Source organism: Erithacus rubecula (assembly GCF_903797595.1).
Source record: "Erithacus rubecula genome assembly, chromosome: 19".
Taxonomy (NCBI): domain Eukaryota; kingdom Metazoa; phylum Chordata; class Aves; order Passeriformes; family Muscicapidae; genus Erithacus; species Erithacus rubecula.
The window spans coordinates 10,712,906-10,734,929 of record NC_136671.1 but is presented as its reverse complement, the minus strand read 5'-3'; the positions used below and the strand labels follow the sequence as shown (position 1 = coordinate 10,734,929).

Genomic DNA, 22,024 nt, shown 5'->3' with positions numbered 1-22,024 from the left:
TCTGAAATGTTTATTTTTACAAAACAAGAGTAAATGCTACATATCACTTCCTGACTGCACACTCCTTTCTATCTGTTAGTACCAATCTATTTTACGGTTTGGAAGGAGTTCTGAGTGATTTGCAGAACACCAGAGGTCAGTTCAACAGCAGAGCCTGGGATGCTGCCAGCACTTGGTCTGGCCAATAAAACAGAAACAGCAGTGAAGGGCTTCCAGGGTTACCTGGTGTTCATCAGCCATACAGGTCATTACATCATTAAAGGAACCCCTACCTCAGCTGTACTCATTCCCATGAAACTTGCAGTGCACGTTTTGAGGCCCCCAAATAGTTCCTTTTTTCCAAACACCACATAAAAAGTTTCAAGGAAGACATTAGAGCAGAAGAAAAAGCAAGGTGGGCCTATGCTTGCCCAAAACCTAGAGATAGCAGAACCAGGGGCAAACTGCTCTTGTGTTCAGTCTCAAGCTGCCCTGAGTGGGTCCTGAGCCTGGATTATCAGTCCAGGCCCAGTCTTTGACCTTGCTCTTGAAAAAGTGGATAGAAAAGCAAACTGGAAGGAAGGGAAGTGTCAGAATTTCTATAAGTCACACACACCATCAAAAATGGACTTCAAGCTCTTTTCACAAAACATTTCTCAGCTGATAACATCTGCCATTAGCAGTTTAGAACCTGGGCAGGATCTGAGCCCAGCCTACAGCAGGACTCTGACTATACTGTGGGACATATCTGTGTGATGTGATTTCTTCAGACAGCACTTTCAGAGAATTTACTACTTAAGGTCAGTCTGGCACTTCCAAAACAGAGTTGCTCAAAACTGTAAAATAAAAATGCACTTTTCAAAGAGACTTGATTAAAGACTGTATTCAGCAAAGTTAAAATTATTTAAGGCAGTCAAGAATAGAGATTTAAAGACTTACTTTTTCACTTTGGGGTATTTCATCTCTGAAATAGCATTGGTAGCATCTGTCTGTCTCTCCTTCAAGTGCTGTGGCCACATATTATCCACCCAGTCGACTAAGTCCACCTGAAACGGCACCAGAATCAACTGTTAGCTCCTGAACACATGGTAGGACATATTCTTGTCAGCTAAAACTCCTCCAGTGATAGCAGCAGATGCTCACAGACAGGGAGAACCTTGTTGTTCAGCAAAATCCCGTGCACCCAACTTGTTAAGGTGCAGCATTTCATCACCACCACTCAGCCCCTTAAAACACAGGGGAAGGAGAGTTTTACAGTCAATTTTCCTGAGTGCAAATTCTGTGTCATGGGCACCTGTGAGCACCTTCTCTTGTACTGTCTGTGGCATTTTTGCAGCCAACAGCCTAGAAATTGTATTTGTGAACATTAAAATGCAAACATAAAAGGGATTCTACGATGCTAATATCTTCCATTTCAAGGAGGAAATAGGACTGATTCCATCGATATCACAACTGTGTGTGAAAACAAAACTTGCTTACTGCCCTGATTTTTAAATAATTCCCACATTCTGATATTGCAACCTGGAGTTTGCACAGCAGGGCACCTAAATCGGTATTTCTGCCTCACATGGGCTCGAAACTCTGCAGGATTTAAGGGAACACTTTACACAAATGTATGGGAGCTGACTTTGGGTACTGGACTTCCTCAACACCCTCTCTTCTACTCCCATGGGAATACAAATCTCTCAGTGAGATCTAAATATTCCTGTTTCACAAACGACTGTGCACTCAGGCCATTTTAAACAGCCATGAAATAACCATTTACACGTGATAACAGGTACCTAACTGCCTATTCCATTTCTAAGCACCCAGGAAATTTGCACAGATGTTTTAAAACCTCGCTGAACACAATGTGTTTGGGAAAAACCGGGATCAATTGAACACAAGAAACTCCCCAGAGCACCTTCAAATCGCCTGCTAAGTGTCTGAATAACAGCAAAAATGTGAATGAACCTCTAAATATGTGTTTAATATTCAATTTGTGATTTGTGTGTAAAAGAACAAAGCAGTCTAGTTAAGAATAACTTCAACAAATCAGCAATTAGAACTGCCATCTATTTGTGACCTGTTCAGGCAGAAGTGTGGTGTTTATATTTTCTTCTTGGGTGAGAGATATCCCCAGCAGAAAAAATCTGCTGCTGTAACTAGAAAAGGACTTAGAAATTGGGTGAAAAGTGTCTGAAAACAAGACATCGTAGAGCTGTAGTTTTACACCCAGCTACATGCTAGCACAGCACACATGGCTACATTTGAGAGATAAATTAAACCATCTTTACTAATAAGGTCACAGTTTCAAGCCAGTGACTCCATCAGGAATAAAATCACAACAGCCCTTTACCTTTAAAAAGTATGTACAAATCTACCCCCTCCCACCACTGCCAACTCTGATATGGCAGGGTTATGCTGATTTAATTATGTAAATATTTCTACACTTAACAATCGTGTTTCCAACTGTTTTGCTTTGGAACCCCCTGAACATTTTTTAGGTAAAAGAAGTGTTCATATATCATGAATCCAAGCATCCTGGTAGTTTAAGCTTCCTTAGAGGAGGAAAAATACTAGATAGGTATTTAATTTTGGATGAAGATTCCCCTAAATACCTTGAGAGGAACTGTGTATCAGTGCAAATTGCATGATTAACAGCTCATCAGGTACTTAATTCTTGTAAATTAAGTTCCACTGTCAAGGAGACCAGCTTTCTACTTGGCTAAAAATGAGATCCTGACACTAAACGAGCAGGAGTTCCGGGCACTTCCCATCACCTTGTTTAAACTCCCTGATTTATTTCTGGGAAGAAGCTGAAATAAAGCCCATCACCACGGGCTCCCTTACCACGTTGGGGCGCTTGACAATGTTCTCCAGTTTGGTGTGACTGAACTCCAGGCTGATGACGTTGTAGAGCTTCTCCCTCTGGGCCTCTGGGGTCTCGTAGTACCTGACAAACTGAGACATGCTCATCTCAACTCCCCTCTGAGTGTTCACATCCATCACATCCACGATCCGGCGGCTTCCTGCAAACACACAGCAGGCTCTAAACGTCTGCCTTGCCTTCATTTATCTATAGATACACACATATGTATATTATTTTATATACCCATTTATATATATCAGTTCTCACTGACTGCAGGGAAACAGCAGGAAAGAGGAGGAGAGCAATACCAGCCCTTCCCTGGCTCCTAAGAAGCTCAAACAGTGCACAAGGAACTAACTTGGAACTGGGCTTTTTGCCCAATATGCCACTGAACAGGTCACCTGGTGCTTCACAGAGATGGAGAGAGCAGTTTCCTCCTTTATGTGAATTGATGTGAGCAGGAGCACATTAAAAACTATGAAGAAGTGATACAATACGGTAGCAGGGGGCAGGCAAGACAAATTGCTCTCCAAATCATACTGCAATTTTCTAAACATCCATATGTCTCTCAAGATGCTTTTACTCATGTACAAAAACTATCCACAAAGAGCAAAAACTGCCTTGCATCCCTGGATAGTGTAAACTGCTGAACGTTCCCAATTCCAGTCATCAGCAGTGGGATGAAAGCATTAAATGCCATGGAGGAGTGAGCTCCCACTTTGGATCTCTCCACAAAAACTACAGGCCATACTTGCAGCTCCTCAAGTGGCAGACATACAAGTCTCATTAGCACCAGAATGTTGAGCAGCAGTTTTAGTCGAGCCTTTAGCTTTACACAGATTAATCCACAATCTTCTCTTTGGCCAACTGGAAGGTTTCACCTCTCCCAGCAATTTCATCATCCTAATTAGCAGTTCATTTGTGTGTGAGTGAACAGGAGCCCATGAGAGACATGCCTCATTTCCAGGAGAGGATTCCAGCAAACAAACTCGAAATGCTTCCAGAAAATCTCTCCAAAACAATTTTCACCACCGAAGAAATAACTCAAAATAAATTGCATTAATACAAAATGTAGGGCTGATATGCACCATCAGAGGGAATTATTAATAATTACAGCACCTGGCCTATGGTGTGCTTGGGAGCAGTATTTCAGCAAGAGTGATAGCTTGGATTGCTGCTCTCCATTACAAACATCCTTAGCCCCTGATAGCAATGACAGTGACAGATGTGATAATGATTCTGCAAAGGAACTCAAGACCATAAAGCCTTGAAATCAAAAAGAAGAATTTATATAGTGTAAATCTGGAATAGCCCCACCAGCCTGTCAGTCAATCTCCTCATTCCAAGGCCAGGGAACAGGAGCCCATCCTTGGGCTGGGCTTGGGACTGCCTGGAGTGTTGCCACCTTGAGGCAGGATGGGGAGAGTTTAGTTATGTGTGAAAAAGCACGAGTCCTTAAATTTGAAACAACATCCATAAAATCTAGTTATGGGTTGGAGGGTTTTGTTGTGTTTTTTTTAACTGCAAGCATTACTATCTAGGTGAATGATTTTTTTCAATTCCACAGGTTAGCAGTTTGGGGTGGAGTGCTGTTAAACAGGCCCTAATGAAAGCCATCCTGATCTCTGCTTCCAGAGTCTGGGATCAAAGCAATGGATACAGCCCAGAAGGGTTAATGAAACAGATACTGGAAAATTGTATTTGAAGGGCTGTGTGGCTGAACCTGGGATCTGCCATATTTTAGTCTAGGTTTGATCTGAGCTTTGCTGGAAGCAGCTTTGTAGAGCCTCTCAATTATCCTTTCCAAAAGAAAAATCAGCAGCTACCTGATGAATTAAGAGTATGAGGAGCAGTTCAATAGCAGGTTTGTTAAATTAACACGATTATCAATTACAGGCAGAAGAGCTTAAGATTTGAATTGATAATCTCTTGACTTCCAAATTAAAGAGTAATTTGAGGGGATGTTTTTCTCTTAAGCCACAGTACTGTCAAACAAGCCTATACATAATGATTCTTGGAGTACTGCTCACAGAATTTGAGATGTATAATTACAGGTTCACATCCTGGTGTTCACTGCCCACTGCACAGCAGCTCTGGCTCACTGCCAGCTTTATCTCTTCTGTCCTGAAAAGATTCAGCTTTTTCTTCTATCTCCTGTTCCTAGTACAAAGTGAAAAAATATCATCTAGGAGAGTAAAGAGCAAGTGAAAGAAGCACACAGATGCTCCAAAAAGGGATGGCAGGCTGTGAGATCTCAGGTCAGGCTGGATTTCTGAGCAGCTCCACACACATTTTACCATTATTCATTTCTGTTAACCAGTTCCTAGGCATCCCCTTACCACACTCTTACCATGTTCTCAGAGAAGGGACCCCACCCAACCAAGCCTGGGGCAGCCCAGCAGATCCCAGCAGGATCTCAGTGACCCTGGCAGCCTCCCACCCTTGTTCCCACCTTCCCTCACTTCAGCCCATCACCCCCTGGACATGGATTAACACCATGGAGACACCTGGAGCCCTGGCAAAGTCTCTTACTCCGGCAGGGGAAGCTGCAGTGCACTGTGCACCACTTCACCTTTGACTTCCCTGGATGTTTTTCCAATAGAGCTCTGGACTGGGCAATGTGGGATTAAGAGGCACTGCTTCATCTCTGGCAGCAGATGTGACTCAGAGGTGGAGTGGTGATGCTGGGGGATTTTACAGCCTCAAGAAACATCTTCCCCTCCTGCTGCTTGCTCATGGAGCACAAGTGAATCCCCAAAGGATCACAAAGACAGTAACTAAGAAACAAGCTAGTGCCATCTCTGACAAGGGGAACAGACAACAGCAAGAAGGAGACAGAAGAATCAATTGCAGGGATGTAAGTTGGGGAAAAAAAATCCATCAGGATGAGCTACAGGAGAACTATGCTTGACTTAAAACCTTAAAAACATATCAAAATTACTCCAGCCCATGAATTAGTAAAACCCCCATTAAAATTAAGGGGACAATAGCATATATAATATCAGTTCCCTTTATTTAGAGGCCTAATAACTAAGACACTGTAAAGATTCTAATAGATTGAATTGTACAATATTTCTATATGCTGTAATTTTATTTTTTTTTTCACATAGAAATGAACATCTAGAGGAAAAATTCCTCATATGGGGTCTCTGGCTCCCACTACCCACCCTGGACAAGTTGGCTTGGTACAGAGAGTTGGTCCTTTCTCTTCTGGGCTTCTTGGTAGAACAAGAGCAACAGGGAAACAAACCTTGTCCCCTTGCTAGAGACAGAACCACCCTCCAGGAATGCAGGCTACACAGGCACCTTCCTTGCACCAGCAAATGGTTTCCCAAAGCACAGCTCACCAAGCCCACCCCAGACTTTGGGAATGATGGGCTCCAGCTCTGAAGTCATTCAGCAAAGCTCTTGTTGATTTCCCTGCAGTTTGCACACAAGAATTTTCCAGAGAGGGAACACGGAATAGGAAATTCTGGAACTATGATCATCTCCTCTGCTGTCCAACAGCTGCCATTTTTTATTTCTAACAAATGAAGCACTGCCTTTCCCTGCCCTGAGCTTCAGGTTATCCAAGCTGCCAGACTCCAGCCTTCAGCATGCTCCATCCTTTTCCATGACGTGGAGTCAGCATGGATATTTGGAGCAGTGGAAGCAAGGCAAACATGAACCACACAGCAGAGTATGAGAAATGCACAGGAGGTGTGAATCAGAGCTGCAAATGACTCCAGAGTTTTCTAGGCTGTGGTCTCTTCTCCAGCACAGCACCAGCAGGAAAAGGTGCAACTCCCCCACAGCAGAGGAAAGAGGAAATATCCTTTCTGTAAGAATGATTATCAAGCCTGTCCATTAAGAGGATAAAGCTACCTTGGGGAATTATTTTAACCCTCTGTGGCTGAATTGAGATCTGTGCTGAAGGTACAATATAGTGTTGACAACCAGAAACCAACCCCCAGTGCCAAGGGACCGGCCCGCTGCTCCTGCCTAATCTTTATGCTTCTTAGGAGGAAAAAAATCTTTGGTTTGTAAAGCAGGATTTTTGGCAGAGCCTCAGGAAATCTGCCAGCCTCGCTAGCGGGTTAATTGTACCTAAAGACTGAAGCTTTGACTTGCATCCCAGTTAATCCCCCGGAGCTCCCGGAGCTGGAAGCACGTATTCTTCTGATGCCCACGGGAGACTATTATGGTATCCCCTGCTAACTGGGAGGGATGTGAATCCGAGCAGAAAGTCCTTGCCCAAGCGGAGCTGTTCCCGACATTCCCTGCATTTCAGAGCGAGGTACGAACAAATGAAGAGACGCGTCCGGATCCCATCGCTCCCAGTGCCACCAGAGGGCACAGAAGAACAAAGGGAAGCGAGCCCGGACACCGCACGGAGCTCTCCCCACACCTCCCCGCCAGGCCCTTCCCAGCACGGCAGGAAACCCACCGCCATCCCCTCTGTGCTCGGTCTGTCCCTCTCCCCCGGCCCGCTCCGTGTCCCCGGCAGTGTCCCAGCAGTGTCCCCGGCAGTGTCCCCAGCAGTGTCCCCAGCAGTGTCCCCGGCAGTGTCCCCAGCAATGTCCCCAGCAGTGTCCCAGCAGTGTCCCGGCAGTGTCCCCAGCAGTGTCCCCAGCAATGTCCTCGGCAGTGTCCCCAGCAGTGTCCCAGCAGTGTCCCCGGCAGTGCCCCAGCAGTGTCCCCAGCAGAGTCCCGGCAGTGTCCCCAGCAGTGTCCCAGCAGTGTCCCGGCAGTGTCCCAGCAGTGTCCCAGCAGTGTCCCCAGCAGTGTCCCGGCAGTGTCCCAGCAGTGTCCCAGCAGTGTCCCCAGCAATGTCCCCAGCAGTGTCCCCAGCAATGTCCCCAGCCCGGCCGTGCGGCAGCAGCATCTCCTCCCCTCGGAGGTGTAAAAGCGCCGTGCCTGACACGAACCTTGCCCTCCGGCCCTCTGCAGCTTTATCACTCGATATCAAAGTGCCCGGTCGCGATAAGCAGCAGCAGGAGCTGTTTGCACACAATGTAACTCAGGAACAGCCTGTGGAATCTCCGCTGCCTTGGTGCTGCAGGAGCGGGCTGAAGAAAGCGGCTCAGGCGAATCGTGTTTTAGTGGCATTATATGGAATTAATCAGTATCCTTACACCCACCCAAGCCATGATTTTCAGTGATTCTTAGAAGCTTCAGACAGTGAAAAGCACATAGAAGGAAATGCCTTATACGAAGAAGCATATACTTCTAATATATTATGCAGTATCCCAATGCATTAACGTGTGGCATAAGCGTACTGTAAGTGGCTGAAAACACAGAGCACACAAATAACAATTATATGAAGAAAAATAATAAAAGGTCCAAGAGAAGTGGGACAGAATATAACTTTGGTGAAAATCTTATGGTTTATTTATCTATCAAATTTATTTTAAGACCATTAATAATTTCCTAAAATGTCTCAACATAAAATATATCTAACAGTAACCATATAGAAAAATGTTGTAAAAATTATAACCTTTCTGACTGCTCTGAAACCTCATCATCAACCCATAACGAGGAAAACTTGATTTCCCTCATACTTTGCAATTAGGAAATGGAAGAAGAACTGCACTCACATTACCATTCAACATGTGCACTATGCCAGCAATCCTGCAGCTCCCCTCTGGTCCTGAAGGGCATTTGAAAGTATCAAAGGGCTGCAACACCCCCACACATCTCCTACCTACACTTATGAGAACATCTGAAGAAATGTGTAATTACATCAAACCTCCAGAACATGCTGGTATTAATACATATTTTTAGGTAAAGGCACTACACTTGAAGGTAGTTTTGAACTAAGATATATTGTGATACTAAAGCACCACAACTACCATAAACTATTTAGGAATTTGAGTGGGATCACTCCGAAATAAACAGCTCATTTCTAGTCTGGATGAGATAAAGCAGAGGATGCTTACTGGACTGTGACTATGGGGAGTTTTTCCAAAACAGCTGTTCTGCTTGCTTTTCCCACATGGACAATTAATCTTTAAATCCACCTGTAGAGAAAGGCTTTGAGATGTCTGTGACCACAACAACACATCACTTCAATTTCACTTTCATGTCCTGATGTCATGGAAATACATTCTCTTGAGAGGTTGTATTTTTGTTGTAGTGTTCATTCAAAGCAGATTTATTGCTGTTTATATCTGGATATGAACATGAATGTTTTAAGAAAAATTGTCTCAGTTTAAGTAAGATTTTTTTAAAGAGTTTGCCTGTGTTAAGCAGAGGACAAACTTAAAGACAGCTCAAACAGGAAGTTCACCTCTAAAAATAGAACTGGTTCTACTTCCAAAATGGTAAGTCAGCGGACGTGCTAAACATAGGCAAGTGAGTGTTGTAATATTTCATTTTAACTTCTAGGAGAAAAGAAAAAAAAGGCATAATGAGAGACCATCAAAGGCCTTCTTTTTATTTATTTTATTACACAGAAACCCTAATCATGGCTCAAAGCTCATTCACCTGGCACTTCTGATGCACAGAGTCCCAGTGGAAACTTATGACAGAGGTGGGAGCTACATCCATCACAGCTTACCCAGCACTGGTTAGTGCTGACAGCTAAACAAGCCCCAAAAATTACAAAAATAATAAGTGTATATATATATTCCTGAACCTTTATGCAAGGAAGAAAGACAGTGTGAGTTTTTTGCTGGTTCAACTTCCTGAACCACCTCACTACAAGAAAGAGGAAAGCCTGTGCCAGCACACAGGAGGGGATGAGAGAGCAATGCCAGAAGTGAGGCAAGAAGGAAGAGAATGAGCAGGATGCCAACTCAGAGCTGCTTAATTGATATGGCAAAAAATCCAAATTGTTGGGTGCAATAGGGAGCACAAGGAACAGAGACACTTTCCCATCTCACGCAGCAAAACTAGAGGCCAATTTAGATGACAAAGAGATGGTCTGGCACCAGAGCCTGGTACTGGTATTAGAGAAGTTTCTATTTCCAGTCTATCAGGAACACTGGGTAAGTTTTAACCTCTGTCTGCCCTAGGTCCTGGTTTCATGATACAAACTGTTCACCAATACTAAAGAAACTGATGAGGCTTAAATATTTTTTTTTTTAAGCAGGGTCAGCTCCCTGCCTGCTTCCCAGCACAGTCCCACAAACATCAGGGGAAGGATGTGCAGCCAGCACTGGCACTGTGGGAAATCCCACAGTGACACCAGCCACAGCCCCAGTTCCCTCCTGCTATTACACACTGCAGATTTTCTTCTTAAACAATAAGCTGTTTAAGAGACACAAAACCAGTGAGTGTTAAATGAAGCAACATCCTCTGAAAGTCTGCAATATAACACTTTAATAGACAGAGATTTCCACTTTATTTATGCACTTTTCCACCTTAACACTGGTGGATAGCTAAGTCCCAAAGGGTTCCTTCAGAGCTGCTACAAACCACTTCAATTTTCAACAAATTAGAGCCCTCAGACTGTAGGAAAATCACTAATGGAACTTTCACTTGAAAAAAATCCATTCAGAAACTTTGCTGTCTAGATACTAATTTTAATTCTGCCCAGGAGAGAACACAGTGCAGCTCTACAACTTTGTCATTCTTCCTAGCCCTGAGCTTACATGGAGGAGGTCAGAAATCACATTAGGCTGTCTGATTGACATATGGGACTGCTGGTGTCCCACATGAAAGGGAGTGATTCCATGGGAAACCAAAAAAACCCCACCTGTTAAGTCCTACTGGTCCTGGTTACAGCCAAGTGTGTTGATCTCTCTCACTAATGGTTCATGGTTGGCAACAGTATTCTGAGAGCACTTGCTTGAGTCTGGAAGGATTGATCTCACAAACTTCTCAAACTTCTATGGAATTAGGGAGTAAAACAAGTTCTGAACAGTACAGCAGCCTCCTCAAAGAAAGAGGGATACAGAGAAAACAGGAGAGGTCGCTCAAGGGAAAAGAAAGAAAGAAAATATTATAAAGACAAAAGGACGAGCCAGTAAACCTCCAGTGCTGTACTTTGGAAAGAGAAACCTGCTAGACAGAATTGGAATCAATAATTTCAATGAAATAGCACATTATATTTTATTTTATTTTACTTTTATTGGCCAGATGTTTCCTCTTTGCAGTACTCAAATTTAAAAATAAATGCAGCAGCTAGGAGTCTGTCCAGCTCATACCAACAGTACTTATAAACCCCTTAGTTGACAGACCATTGGTTTGACTCCATCTGAGCTTACAGGCACTGGGAAATTATTATTTTCAGTGGTAATATTTATTTGATGCTTTTAGGCCTGCCTTAGCACATTTCCCAGCTTAGAGCATGAAGGATGCTGACAGGCCCAATAGCACGGCCATGGGCAATTTGGAACTTGACTTTAAAAACAAAGCATTTTTTAAATACTGCAAGTTTTTAAAACAAGCTTTGGTCAGAAAACAACATGACAGAGGAAACAATTTATTTTTATGGACTGGATCTTAAACACATGTTTCTGAATAACATCTGAGACAAATCAGTAGGGCCCTGATGAAAGCTGCTTTCTGATTCTCCAATTTTTCCCTTGGAATGTTTGCAGGCAGATACATAACCCAGCCCCCTGAAAACACAGTTTTTGGGTTTGTAGCCTCAGATCAATGGGAATAGCAGTGACTTGTAATTATTTTACAGTCACTTGGGAGGAACATCCCAGTGCAGCCTCCTCCTGCAGGGAGCCATCCTTATCTCCTGCTTCAATGTGCTCTTGGATCCCCTGCTCCAGGTCTCCTGGGGGTCTGAGTCCCTTGATGAACTCAGGGTGTGACCTGCAGGCTCCAGAGGCTGAAGTACCCTCAGTCAGAATTCTCACAGCCTGAGGAAAACCTTCATAAATTGGTATAAAACTACACAGACATTGGCCTTCCAAACTATGGATATTTCATTAACTCAGTTTTCTTAATATTCTAACAGTCCCATTTAAAAGAAAAGAAAAAAAGCAGAACCCAGAGAACAGGCCAGGCACAGATCACACAGTGAGGCACAAAAACCCAATAAGAGGAGAAATCCTACAATGAATGGAAATATTTCATCCAAATACATCCCCTCCCATGAGATCAGTGGTGACTCCTCTCCCCTAGAAGAGCCTGGTGCAGTGTGTTTTGAAAAATGCATTATTTGGGTCCCAGGAGCAGAGCACAGACTTTGCTGCTTCCTCCTTGTCCCTCACACAAGACTCCTGGAGACACAACAGTTAATGACTCCTGACTCAGCTCTTCTGCTCTTCCCAAAGTGGCATTCCCATTCACAGGACAAATCCCCACACCAGGGGAGAGCATACATCTTAATCAAGACTTAGATGCAAGTCTGGGGGCAGACTTTTGCACTTTCTTTGAGCAGCCAGTTTAATTTTGGGAAGTGCTCCTTACAACAGAGCCTCTCTAATGAGCCTCCCTCCTAACTCCTCTCAGTCTCCAATTTCACAACTTCCTTGAAACAAATGCAGCATTGCTCTATAGAAAAAGCAACACTGGGTCCCTATTCAGCAGAAATGATGGAAAGTTTTCTGAGCTGCAGTGTGTGGCTGCTTTGTCCTTCTTTTGTGTCTACACAGCTAATTTTCTTTCACAGGATGGAGAACTGTACATTGATTAAGACAAAATTTCCCCTACTTGCCCACAGACCACACTACGAGCCTCTCGACTTGCTTTGTAGTTGGATGTGAATTCAACCATGATACAATTTTCAGAACAGATCAATTTGAGAGGAGCAGCAAACACGGAAGAGGAATGAACCAAAAAATCACTAGGAAGCAGCTACTCAGAGACACTTCTCTGATTTGCTTTCAGCTTTTTTGAGTAGCTGCTAACAAAAAGCTGAACATTTGCACAGCCAGCTCGGGGACCATTGTGCTGTGACACCACAAGAAATGTATGCTAATGCAAAAGGAGTGTTTTACATGGTCCCTGCCCTCCCTCCTGCCTTTACCCACCTGACCTGCAGTCACCACCAGCACCACAATTTTCTCTTCCATGGAAACACAGCTTATGATTCTTGATTCAGTACTGAATGAAATTTATATATGTGTATGTGTATATGTCTATAAATGTGTGCACAGCTTTTAATAGATATATAAAACATTTTATAAAGCCAGAATAATTATTGCCTACAATGTTTATATCTCTTTCTATTCCTTTTTCAACATCACCTGCTTCCAGAAGCATGAATTAGGGAGGTTCTTGTCTCTTTGTGAAGTACCTGGCATGCATATTCTCATTTTAGCTGGAATTCCTGGGGACTACAGCAGTGTGTGTATTTAAGAGAACAAAAATGGCTGGATGAAAGATGCAGAGCCTCACTAACTTACAGCTGTTAGGTACATCTGATGGGCAGGAATCCTTTCTGTCCCAACTGAATTTAAATTATTTACATCAGTCTGCTGACATTAACTAGTCAGGGAACTTGTTCCTCCCCACCACAGTCCCTGCACAAAGAGTCCATGACTTGCTACATTCACTACATCATTTACAGTTTACAGGAAAACTAGAAACAGAGCCTCTCCAAATTCTGATTTTAGCAGATCATTCCACTTTTCAGCCTGGTTCCCACCTGGGAAAACAAGGCCACATGTTTTACTGTGTACTACTACACTGCAGAATTGCAGTTTCTTGTAGAAAGAGCTAAAAGTTGCAACACCAAACTTCACAAACCTTGCTTAGGGCTCTCCCCTGTGAAAAAATAAAAATATCTAAACAGCCAGGGAAATTCTCCTTTGCAGGTCTGATTTCATCCACTGATGTTAATGAAAGCTCAGATCCTCACTTCAGTGCACTACGGAGCACTCAGTGAATAAAGCATGAGAGATGTGTAACAGCTCACAGCATCTCCTCCAGAACTTGTCAGCAGCACAAGGGGAGGCTGACCTGCACTTGCAGTGCCATCCCCCCATACTTATAGGACTTTTCCCTTGAAAACATCAGGGATATAATGATGTAATTTATTCTCTTATCTTGCTCCACTGACACCATGATTATAAACTCATAGTTGAGGCACAGACCTTCACACATATTTCTTTAAACAGTCAATTTGCAACTGAAATTTTTGGCTCTGCTCCTATTCTTTTGGTGTTTCTAATGAGAAGGCAAATCCCAGCAATAATCAAGTATTTCTTCAGCTACTCCCACCAAAGAAAGCAACAGGATATATAGAGCCTTGGTTTCCCTTTAACCCTTTGTCTTGAGATCAAAGCCTGCTGCCAGATCTTTAGGGATTTGACAGAATCACAGGAATCAAATACAGAGATGATCTATTAGGTCCCATCTTTTGCATCATCTCCTTGGGCAGATGAAGATTGGTCTTTACAGCAGTTACTGGAGCTTGCTTATGTTTGCTCTTTACAGCTGTACCTCAATGCACAGATTTGTATCACAATTAAAATCTTTGCTGCTTTGAACTTTTCTTGGATTCTTTATACAAGATGAAAACACCAAAGCCTTTCAATGCAGTTTGTGAACACAGCATCCAAACATTTCCTATGCTTGTGAGCATCAAGGCCCAGTCCACTCTACAGCATCAGATTTTAATAGAGAATTGCATGACTGATGGCACATCCTCTGCTGCTCCTACATTTTTTTTTTTCATTCTATAAATAAACCCATAGTGAGTTAGTTAAATAAAATCAATCAGTGGGTTGATGTCAGTTGTTAGACCACCCCATGAATAGTCTAAGTCCTGTACGTGCACTGTTCCCACTGACACAATGCCTGGCTGGGCACGGTGAATTCCACAGGACAATGCTGCTGATCCTACAGAAGTGACCGCTCTGCTCACAACTTTAACCTCTTCAGCCCAGAGATCACAATAACCCAAAGTCTCTTTTCTTTCCTACAATCCTCAGCATGTTTGAAATCTCCCCTTTTGCCACTTGCTGGGATTGCAAGCTCTGCTTTGGGGGTGAACAACAAATACCTACCCTGGCACACAAAGCTACAGCAGCCCAGAGAGGGAGGAGGTGATGCACATCACACACCCAGCACCACTTTCATTCATTTAGTTTTTTATTTACTTTATTTAGGTACAAGTATAAAAGCTGGGATTCAAAAGCCTTAGACTGTGGGCCTGTGAAAATAGGTCAGCTAAAAATTAGAAATAAAAGCAAATACATCCAAACTGGCCACTACTGTTTAGAGAGAAATACTGTGCTCGTGCAGGGCCTGCACACCTACCCAGGGAGACAAAGGCAGTGCAGAGTCACAGAAAAGCAGACACTCCTCTAACTTCAACCAGTGCTGACCCAAGAAAACCTCTAAAAAACACCCAATAAAAAGAAGTAATCAGAGAAAGAGCAAGGATCTCAGAGTGATGGACTGAGGCACACATCCATGAGCACTTCCTCTTTCTCCCTTCCACGGTTCACAGCTTCCAAAAGTATTCAGGGCTGCCAGCTTCAGGTTGTGTGATGTCCACAAAGGACAATATAAAGACAAAATTCAAACAAATGACAAAATGGAATGCTTTGGTTTTCTGACATCAAAGACTAAAACAAATTACAGCACTCAGTTCTTGAATTCAGGAGTGGCAAATGCTGGAGAGGGTCCACAGCAACAAGGGAAGCCCTGGCTTTCAGCAGGCTGCTGAGCAAGGCAGTCACTTTCCTCCTTGCTCAGCCCCAGGCAAGGGATTCCCTTGTTGTGCAGAGTATTTGGCATAAAACTCTCACACAGGTACTTATGTGCAGAGAGTGGAGCTGACAGTCTGGGAAAACACACTTTTGCTTTTCTGCCCATTTATGACAGGCACCCCTGCAGAAATAACACCAAAGTTTTTGTGCAGATGTGGCAGATGTTTAAGGGCACTCAAAGAGGGCCAATGACCCTCAATCAAATTTTAAATCAGCTTATGAAGAGATGACAGCGACATTCTGCCCTTCAGAATCAGCAATCAAATCTACCTTATGCAATGAAATTACAGAACTGAAGAGTTATTAAATTACAACAGAGCTTTACATCTTTCAAGAGTTGTCTCAAGTTCCTGAGCAGGCCAGGAATTCCTTTCTACTTCTCCATTTGTATTCTTGGCTCACAGCCATTTCAGAGATGAGACATTTCCAACTACTGAAATTAATCCATCAGCTCAGGTTTTACAGAGCATCCAGGATATGGTTCATATGGAGGTGGGAGTCTAGTTATAGCTGTGGGATGGGTCTGTAAAGTAAAGCTACTGCAGGGCAGAGAGTTTCATGCACACATGTTACACATGGGTGCACAACCAGGCACTCATGTCAGAAACAGGAGGTCATGAACATCACCAAACTAAATTACAGCTGGTTGCTGCATTTTTTAAGCCAGGAAAACAGAAAAATCCATCAAGCAATGACAATGTTTCTTTGGAAGTCTGATAGAAGACTGAAAAATAGACACCTAAGCTCAAGTAAACAAAAATATATCAAAACAAAAAATAAAATCAAAAACCCATCTTTTCTTTTTAATTCTAGAGTTTTCAAAGGGAGATTTAAAAGCTTGTTGTTATTTCCCTGTAACTTTTAGGTTCTCCTCTGTGAAGATGGTACAACAGTCACGTTAGAAATAAAAGTAAGATTTCTCAGAGAGAGAGTTTGGGACCAAAGGCTCATTAAGTTCCCATGGAATTTATGTGCTTTGGAAAAAGCCAGCACCATGTCCTTAAAGGGTTCTGTAACAAATGTGCCTCCCCTGATTCAAAGGAGAAAAGAAATGAGAAGTTTAAAAAGCACCAGCAAACTATGATGATGAGCACTTAAAAAGACAACAAGTTTACACAGAACACAACATTTTTCAGACTCTGTTCTCTCTCTTTTGACTCCCACACACAATCAGATGCATAGAGTTATGATCATTCCATTTCACATTCACCAAACATCCTTCCCTCCCCAGGTTCAGCAAGGGATTGAATAAGTTTGGAAAATACCACACATTGGAAATGCAAAACTGGAGGTTCAGGAAGATCTGAGGGATCTGTCAAAAAACTGCCAATTTTTTTTATCCTCCAGTGACAGGATATGTTAATAAAACAAGACTTTGAATGTCCTTTATTTGAACATTTGATAGTGAGTGGCACATATAAAATAAAATAGAAAAAAGTATCAGCAATGATATGCTATAGGAAGATGCTCACTAGTGTTTCCAGAAATAATGAGTAGATAATTTTAAAATTTGGCATGGAGACAGGAATTCCCCCATGTACTCTCAGTGTCAATGTGGCTGTTCCACCCAGCACAAATTCCACAGCAAGAAAAACAATTTGCCACAAGAACTCTGATTTTTCAGATGCAACTTACAGTCCATTTCCCAAATAATTCAGGTCTTTTGAATCAGTTTCCACCTGTGATGCCAAAAGTCATCAACTGTATTATAAAAAGGGCAGGTGACAATGCTCTGGAGCACATTTTGGGCTCAACACAATGACTCCAAAGGGAGTCTGCCCAAACATGATATGAAAGGACTCATGATGTGATATCTGGCCAAGAGCAGGTACAGGAATTGCTGATCCAGCTGTGAGCAGGCACGCTCTTACATCAAACTTAATGTCAAAGTTAATTACAAATGTTATTTCTGCTCCATTGTTTCATAAAGGCAATTTTATTTATAAATATCCTCCTGCTTTGCTGGCCATATACACAGGAATCTCCACCCCCTACTACTTCAAAGGACATCAATCTTGAGGAAATGCAACTCCCACACTTTGACTGTTATACAGGAAAAACACTGTTGTTATGCAACACTACACTGTTCCAAAACATCTCAACGTCAGACCCTCAGCTCCAGCAGCCTCAGAGACAGAAATGGCAGTTTATCAGCCATGGAACAAGTTCACAGAAAACTGCAACAGGGTCCAGATCATTACAGGGTTTATGCACAGGGCTCCTCCACAGCAAAAAGGGTTTTTTTCTGTACCTGCAAATGTGCACATGCAGGTATTTAGGAGAGCTGCAAATTTTAGGAGTTAATTTTCTAATTTAATGCAGATTGACCACCAAATAGCACTTCCCACACTACTTCCCAAACATTTTCTGGCAGATATTTGAGGCTTTTTATCCTGAGCTTATAAATGGTCATAAATTAAGCAACATTACTGAGTTGTTTGTGAAGGAAGGTTATCAGAGATAACCCCTCTCTCACTGATAACCCCAAGTGAGCAGAAATGGGGCACAAGTTCCTCTCCTTTGTTTTTCTTAGCTACATCTTTTTGAGACTTGATATTCCTATTGACTATAAAACTCCAAGAGTAATTTTTAAAAAAACTGATCTTTCAGAATGCAACATTTGAGCTAATTTTAAAGGTTAACTACTGCCACAAAACAGGTAAATAAACCCAGTAAATTCTAACCAGCAAGAATGCAGTTAAAGATCTCCAAGAAGGACTGCAGCCAACACATCCAACCTCCAGCTTGCTCCACAGCAACAACTTCATGGAGTGCAGGATCACTACTGAGTAACAATTTCAGATAACAAGAAATAACACACCTATCTGCAGTAAAAACAGATTTCAAAGAAACATACAGAACAATCTCCTACTCAAAATGTAGCTTTTCTTAGAGTTTAAAAACATTTATTTTGCAAAGATTGCTAGGAAACATTTGATGACAGTCACTACTCTGGTTTGTGTCTCATCAAAAGCCAGGCAGTTTGCAAGGCTTTGTGCTCAGCCTCTCTTCACAACCTTCCCTCAAAGCACCGACCTGGCCTGACACTGATAAATACTGTGGGGAGAGCACAGGCAAAAGGTGATACAGCTCCAGTCACACCTTTTACAAACAGATATCTACAACAGATTAAAAAAAAAAAATAGGAACTCAATCAATAGAGCTGCTGCTTTCCAGGATCACAAAGGTGTTTGTAGGACACCTGTTAAGAGCAAAAGCATTCCCTCCCTTCCAAATGGCCAATTATCCAGCATGAGATTGGAGTCTGGTCAGCACAACTACTAATTAGGGTTCTCCCAGCCTTTTTAATTTACAAATTGCTTCTCCATGCCTTCTCTGAGATTCTGAGAGTTATCACAAATGTCTACAAACATAACTGGACAAGTATTTAAAAGCAATTCTGTTCTGTATAGAGTTAATCCAGTGCATTCAAAATAACTCACCCACTAATAGCTTCACATCTCTGACGGTGAAATCCGGGTCAGGCATTCTGTAATTAGCAAAGAAAGCAATGTTAAATACTGTCAAGATAAGTATGGGTACACTCTTGTTAACATAATAAAAGAGAAATAAATGTCTAGTGCTCTTTGTCACTAGTGCAGGAGGTGGAATCAAGCAAGGCCTCTCTGAAGTGTGGACAGTGCAAGTTTTTATGACACACATGACATCTTTGCATTGGCAAGTGTACAATAGTTTCTCTACTCACAATAAAAAAGAAGAGTTTCTGTTAGAGCACTTTTTATCAGCACCAGAGTGGGAGAGAAGGGAAGGAGTTGGGAGTGATTTCAATAAAATCCTAAATCATTATAGCTCATTAAGCAACTGGTGGTTTGCAACTCGTGGTGCCTGATGCCTGTTCCTCAAGGTGAGCACTGTCACACTTGCCAAACTGAGGCACAGAGCAGTAAAACAACCTGCTCTAAAGCTACATCATCACAGACTGGAATCATGGCTTGGAAATAAAATATATATTTTAAAATAATAATAATTAAACTCCCTTTGTTTTAATGACCGTTCCAAACCTCCTAATCTGGCAGAAGACATCCCAGCTGTATTTGGTGGGTTGGGAAATTGTTCAATTCAATTTGGGCTAATTCAGAGCTAAATTAAATGGTAGCATAATTGGTTCAGGGATGTTGATGCATTTACAGGATCACTTCTAACACAGGCAACATTTTAGGGCATAATGTAATTAGAGAGTAGCCTGGTCCAGCCAGTGAATGAGTTCTACATGTCAGGGAGAGAGTAAAACTCTGCAGCACAGAAACTGGATGGAAAAAGAAAACAAAAACAGCAGTGAGGTTTTAAGGATGATTGTCTTCATTTAACTGACAATATTTCACACTTCACATTGCATCAAAGCTGACTAAGGAATTGTAATGAAAAAGAGTCCAGTGGGACCTGCCAGCTCAGTGCTCTGCCTCTCTAGTACTGCCCCAGATTGAAGATAAACAATTTTGTTCTGGACTTTTGACATTATTTAGTTGAAAATTAGAACAATCCAGCCCATGGGCAAACATGCAGAACAATAGTTTTACTATTAGGAAAACTGAAAGGTAAAGTAAAAAACTGCATTTATTGGCATGCACGTATCTTGAGAACTATTTGCCAAATTCTGCTTGTCCACTCTCTTTTACCCTTATCACCTTCCTCTGGTGGGATGCAGAGGCTGGACAGTATCTTTTGTTAGCTCTCTGCCAACCCTTACATCTTTGCATTTGGCTGTGAGGGCCTCACAGCTTTGGAATTCACTCCCTCTCTGGAATGAAACAGCCTGAATCTACTGACCTTCAGGGTTCATTCAGAGCTCATCTTTTCTTTCCAAACACTAGAAAGTCAGAAGTAGGGGAAACAGGAACCATTTGTGGGCAACAAGAACATGCCAGGCTTGTCTGCAAATCACACAGCTTGCTTGTATTTGGTGTCAGAAATGTTCAACAATTAGATAGACAATCTTTTTCATATTTGTATAAATCAAAATAAAAATCAATTACAAAGATGGGAAACAGCCTTAGCCCAGATGGATATGAGCAATTCTGTTTTTTCTGAGAGCTTCAGCAGCAGTCAAAAATAAACATTACTGAAACTTGAAGAATACAATACTTTTAAACAAATAAATAAGTTTAGCTCTTTGGAGAGTACACCTGGCAGATTCTTGATTTTTTTTTCTCTGCAGTCTAAGGATGTGTGTGCAGATAAGGATGTGTGATGCATAAAAAAAAAAAAAAAAAAAAAAAAAAGGAGTACACTAAGTGAAAAAAAATCAGGCCTGAAAACAGCAAGTTTCAGGAACTCATTTTGTAGTTGGGTAGTATTGGGAAGTCCAGGTTTAATTCCAAGCCATTCTTCAGCTCCAGCCTCACCAGCATAACTGCCACACTCCCTCTTACACAATTAGGGCTGGTTTGCTACAAAACTATGATAGCAAAAAAAACCAAAAGCAACTGTTTTCTTGAATGTCACCAGTGATCTGGATTTCTGTTTATAAATCCAGAATAGCACCAATGAGAGAAGTGCACAGAAATGTTTTTCCCTTGATGTTATACAATTTTCAGACAAATGTATCTTGTGTAAAACCACCATGAATGCTTCTAAAGACTCCAAATATGATATAAGGTGGGGAAGAATAGTACAGTAGGGTGACTTAACTCCAAAATGTGACTGACTACTTTTAGTAGTTTGTAATAAACAAATTGTGTTGCTAGTTTCCTCAGCCAGAAGAGAAATGCAAACACCTCAGCCTGCCCTGTGTGCATTTTAGCAAATGTTAAAAGATTTGCTAGAGAACCTATTCAAATCCAAATGAGGATGAGCTCTGGCCAGCACAGGTATCTGATTTACCAGGAAACAATGCAAGATGACTGCATTAGATAAGAGATAACACCTCTCCAAAGAGCATTCTCTCCCTGAGTTACAATCCTGGAAACAGTCCTCCAAGAAAAACAGCTTCTCCTCTCTTAAGAGATGACAGGAGAACTTTGCTGCTTTCAGACATACAAGTAGCAGCTCATGATGGTTAGAAGTACAGAGGAAAGCAATTTTCAGAGTTTCATTGTAAGGATTTTTCATCATTCCTCTCATTCTTTGCCATTTCAGAGCATGTCCAAGCACAGTAACCAAACTGTTCATCTCTGTACATCTGCCAGGCACAGACATGCTCAGCACAAGCAGAAATGGAAGCTTGTATCAGCAGATACTCAAAACATCAGAAGTCAAAAAACCATCCTATATTGTGTATTTTGTAGACCATTGTATCTCAAACATCACCCTACATATGGATCACCCAATCCACCACACCATGATGTTCACAGCCTCCTGTGATCTGAGGTAGGAATGTTTGTGTCTGCAGGATGAGCTCTTATTTCACTCTGGAGCATGAGCTGAACTGGTACTATTGGGACAGTGGGAACTGAAACATCTTCCCAGTTTACTTGAGGGGAATTTTGTGAGAATTTCCTCAAACATAGAGAAGGATCTGGCTGCTGGGAAAGTGCTGCAGTATCTCTGTCTCCTGAACACTCCCCAGCCTCACTGAACAGCTCATGGCTTCTTCTTCAGGAAGAAATTCTTGAAGTTTTTACCACTTGCCCCT

General features: G+C 42.2%; 1 protein-coding gene across 6 annotated transcripts in view; it reads right to left on the bottom strand.

Annotated features, from left to right (window-relative positions):
- KDM2B (lysine demethylase 2B) overlaps positions 1–22,024 on the bottom strand; it is a 112,803-nt gene that overhangs the window by 78,889 nt on the left and 11,890 nt on the right. For all 6 annotated transcript variants that reach the window (XM_079322664.1, XM_079322663.1, XM_079322659.1 and 3 more), the window contains 3 exons: positions 18,876–18,922; positions 2,812–2,990; positions 919–1,025 (listed from right to left, as the gene is read on the bottom strand). In XM_079322664.1, coding sequence (XP_079178790.1) covers positions 919–1,025; positions 2,812–2,990; positions 18,876–18,922 — 333 coding nt within the window. The remainder of the gene's footprint in view (positions 1–918; positions 1,026–2,811; positions 2,991–18,875; positions 18,923–22,024) is intronic.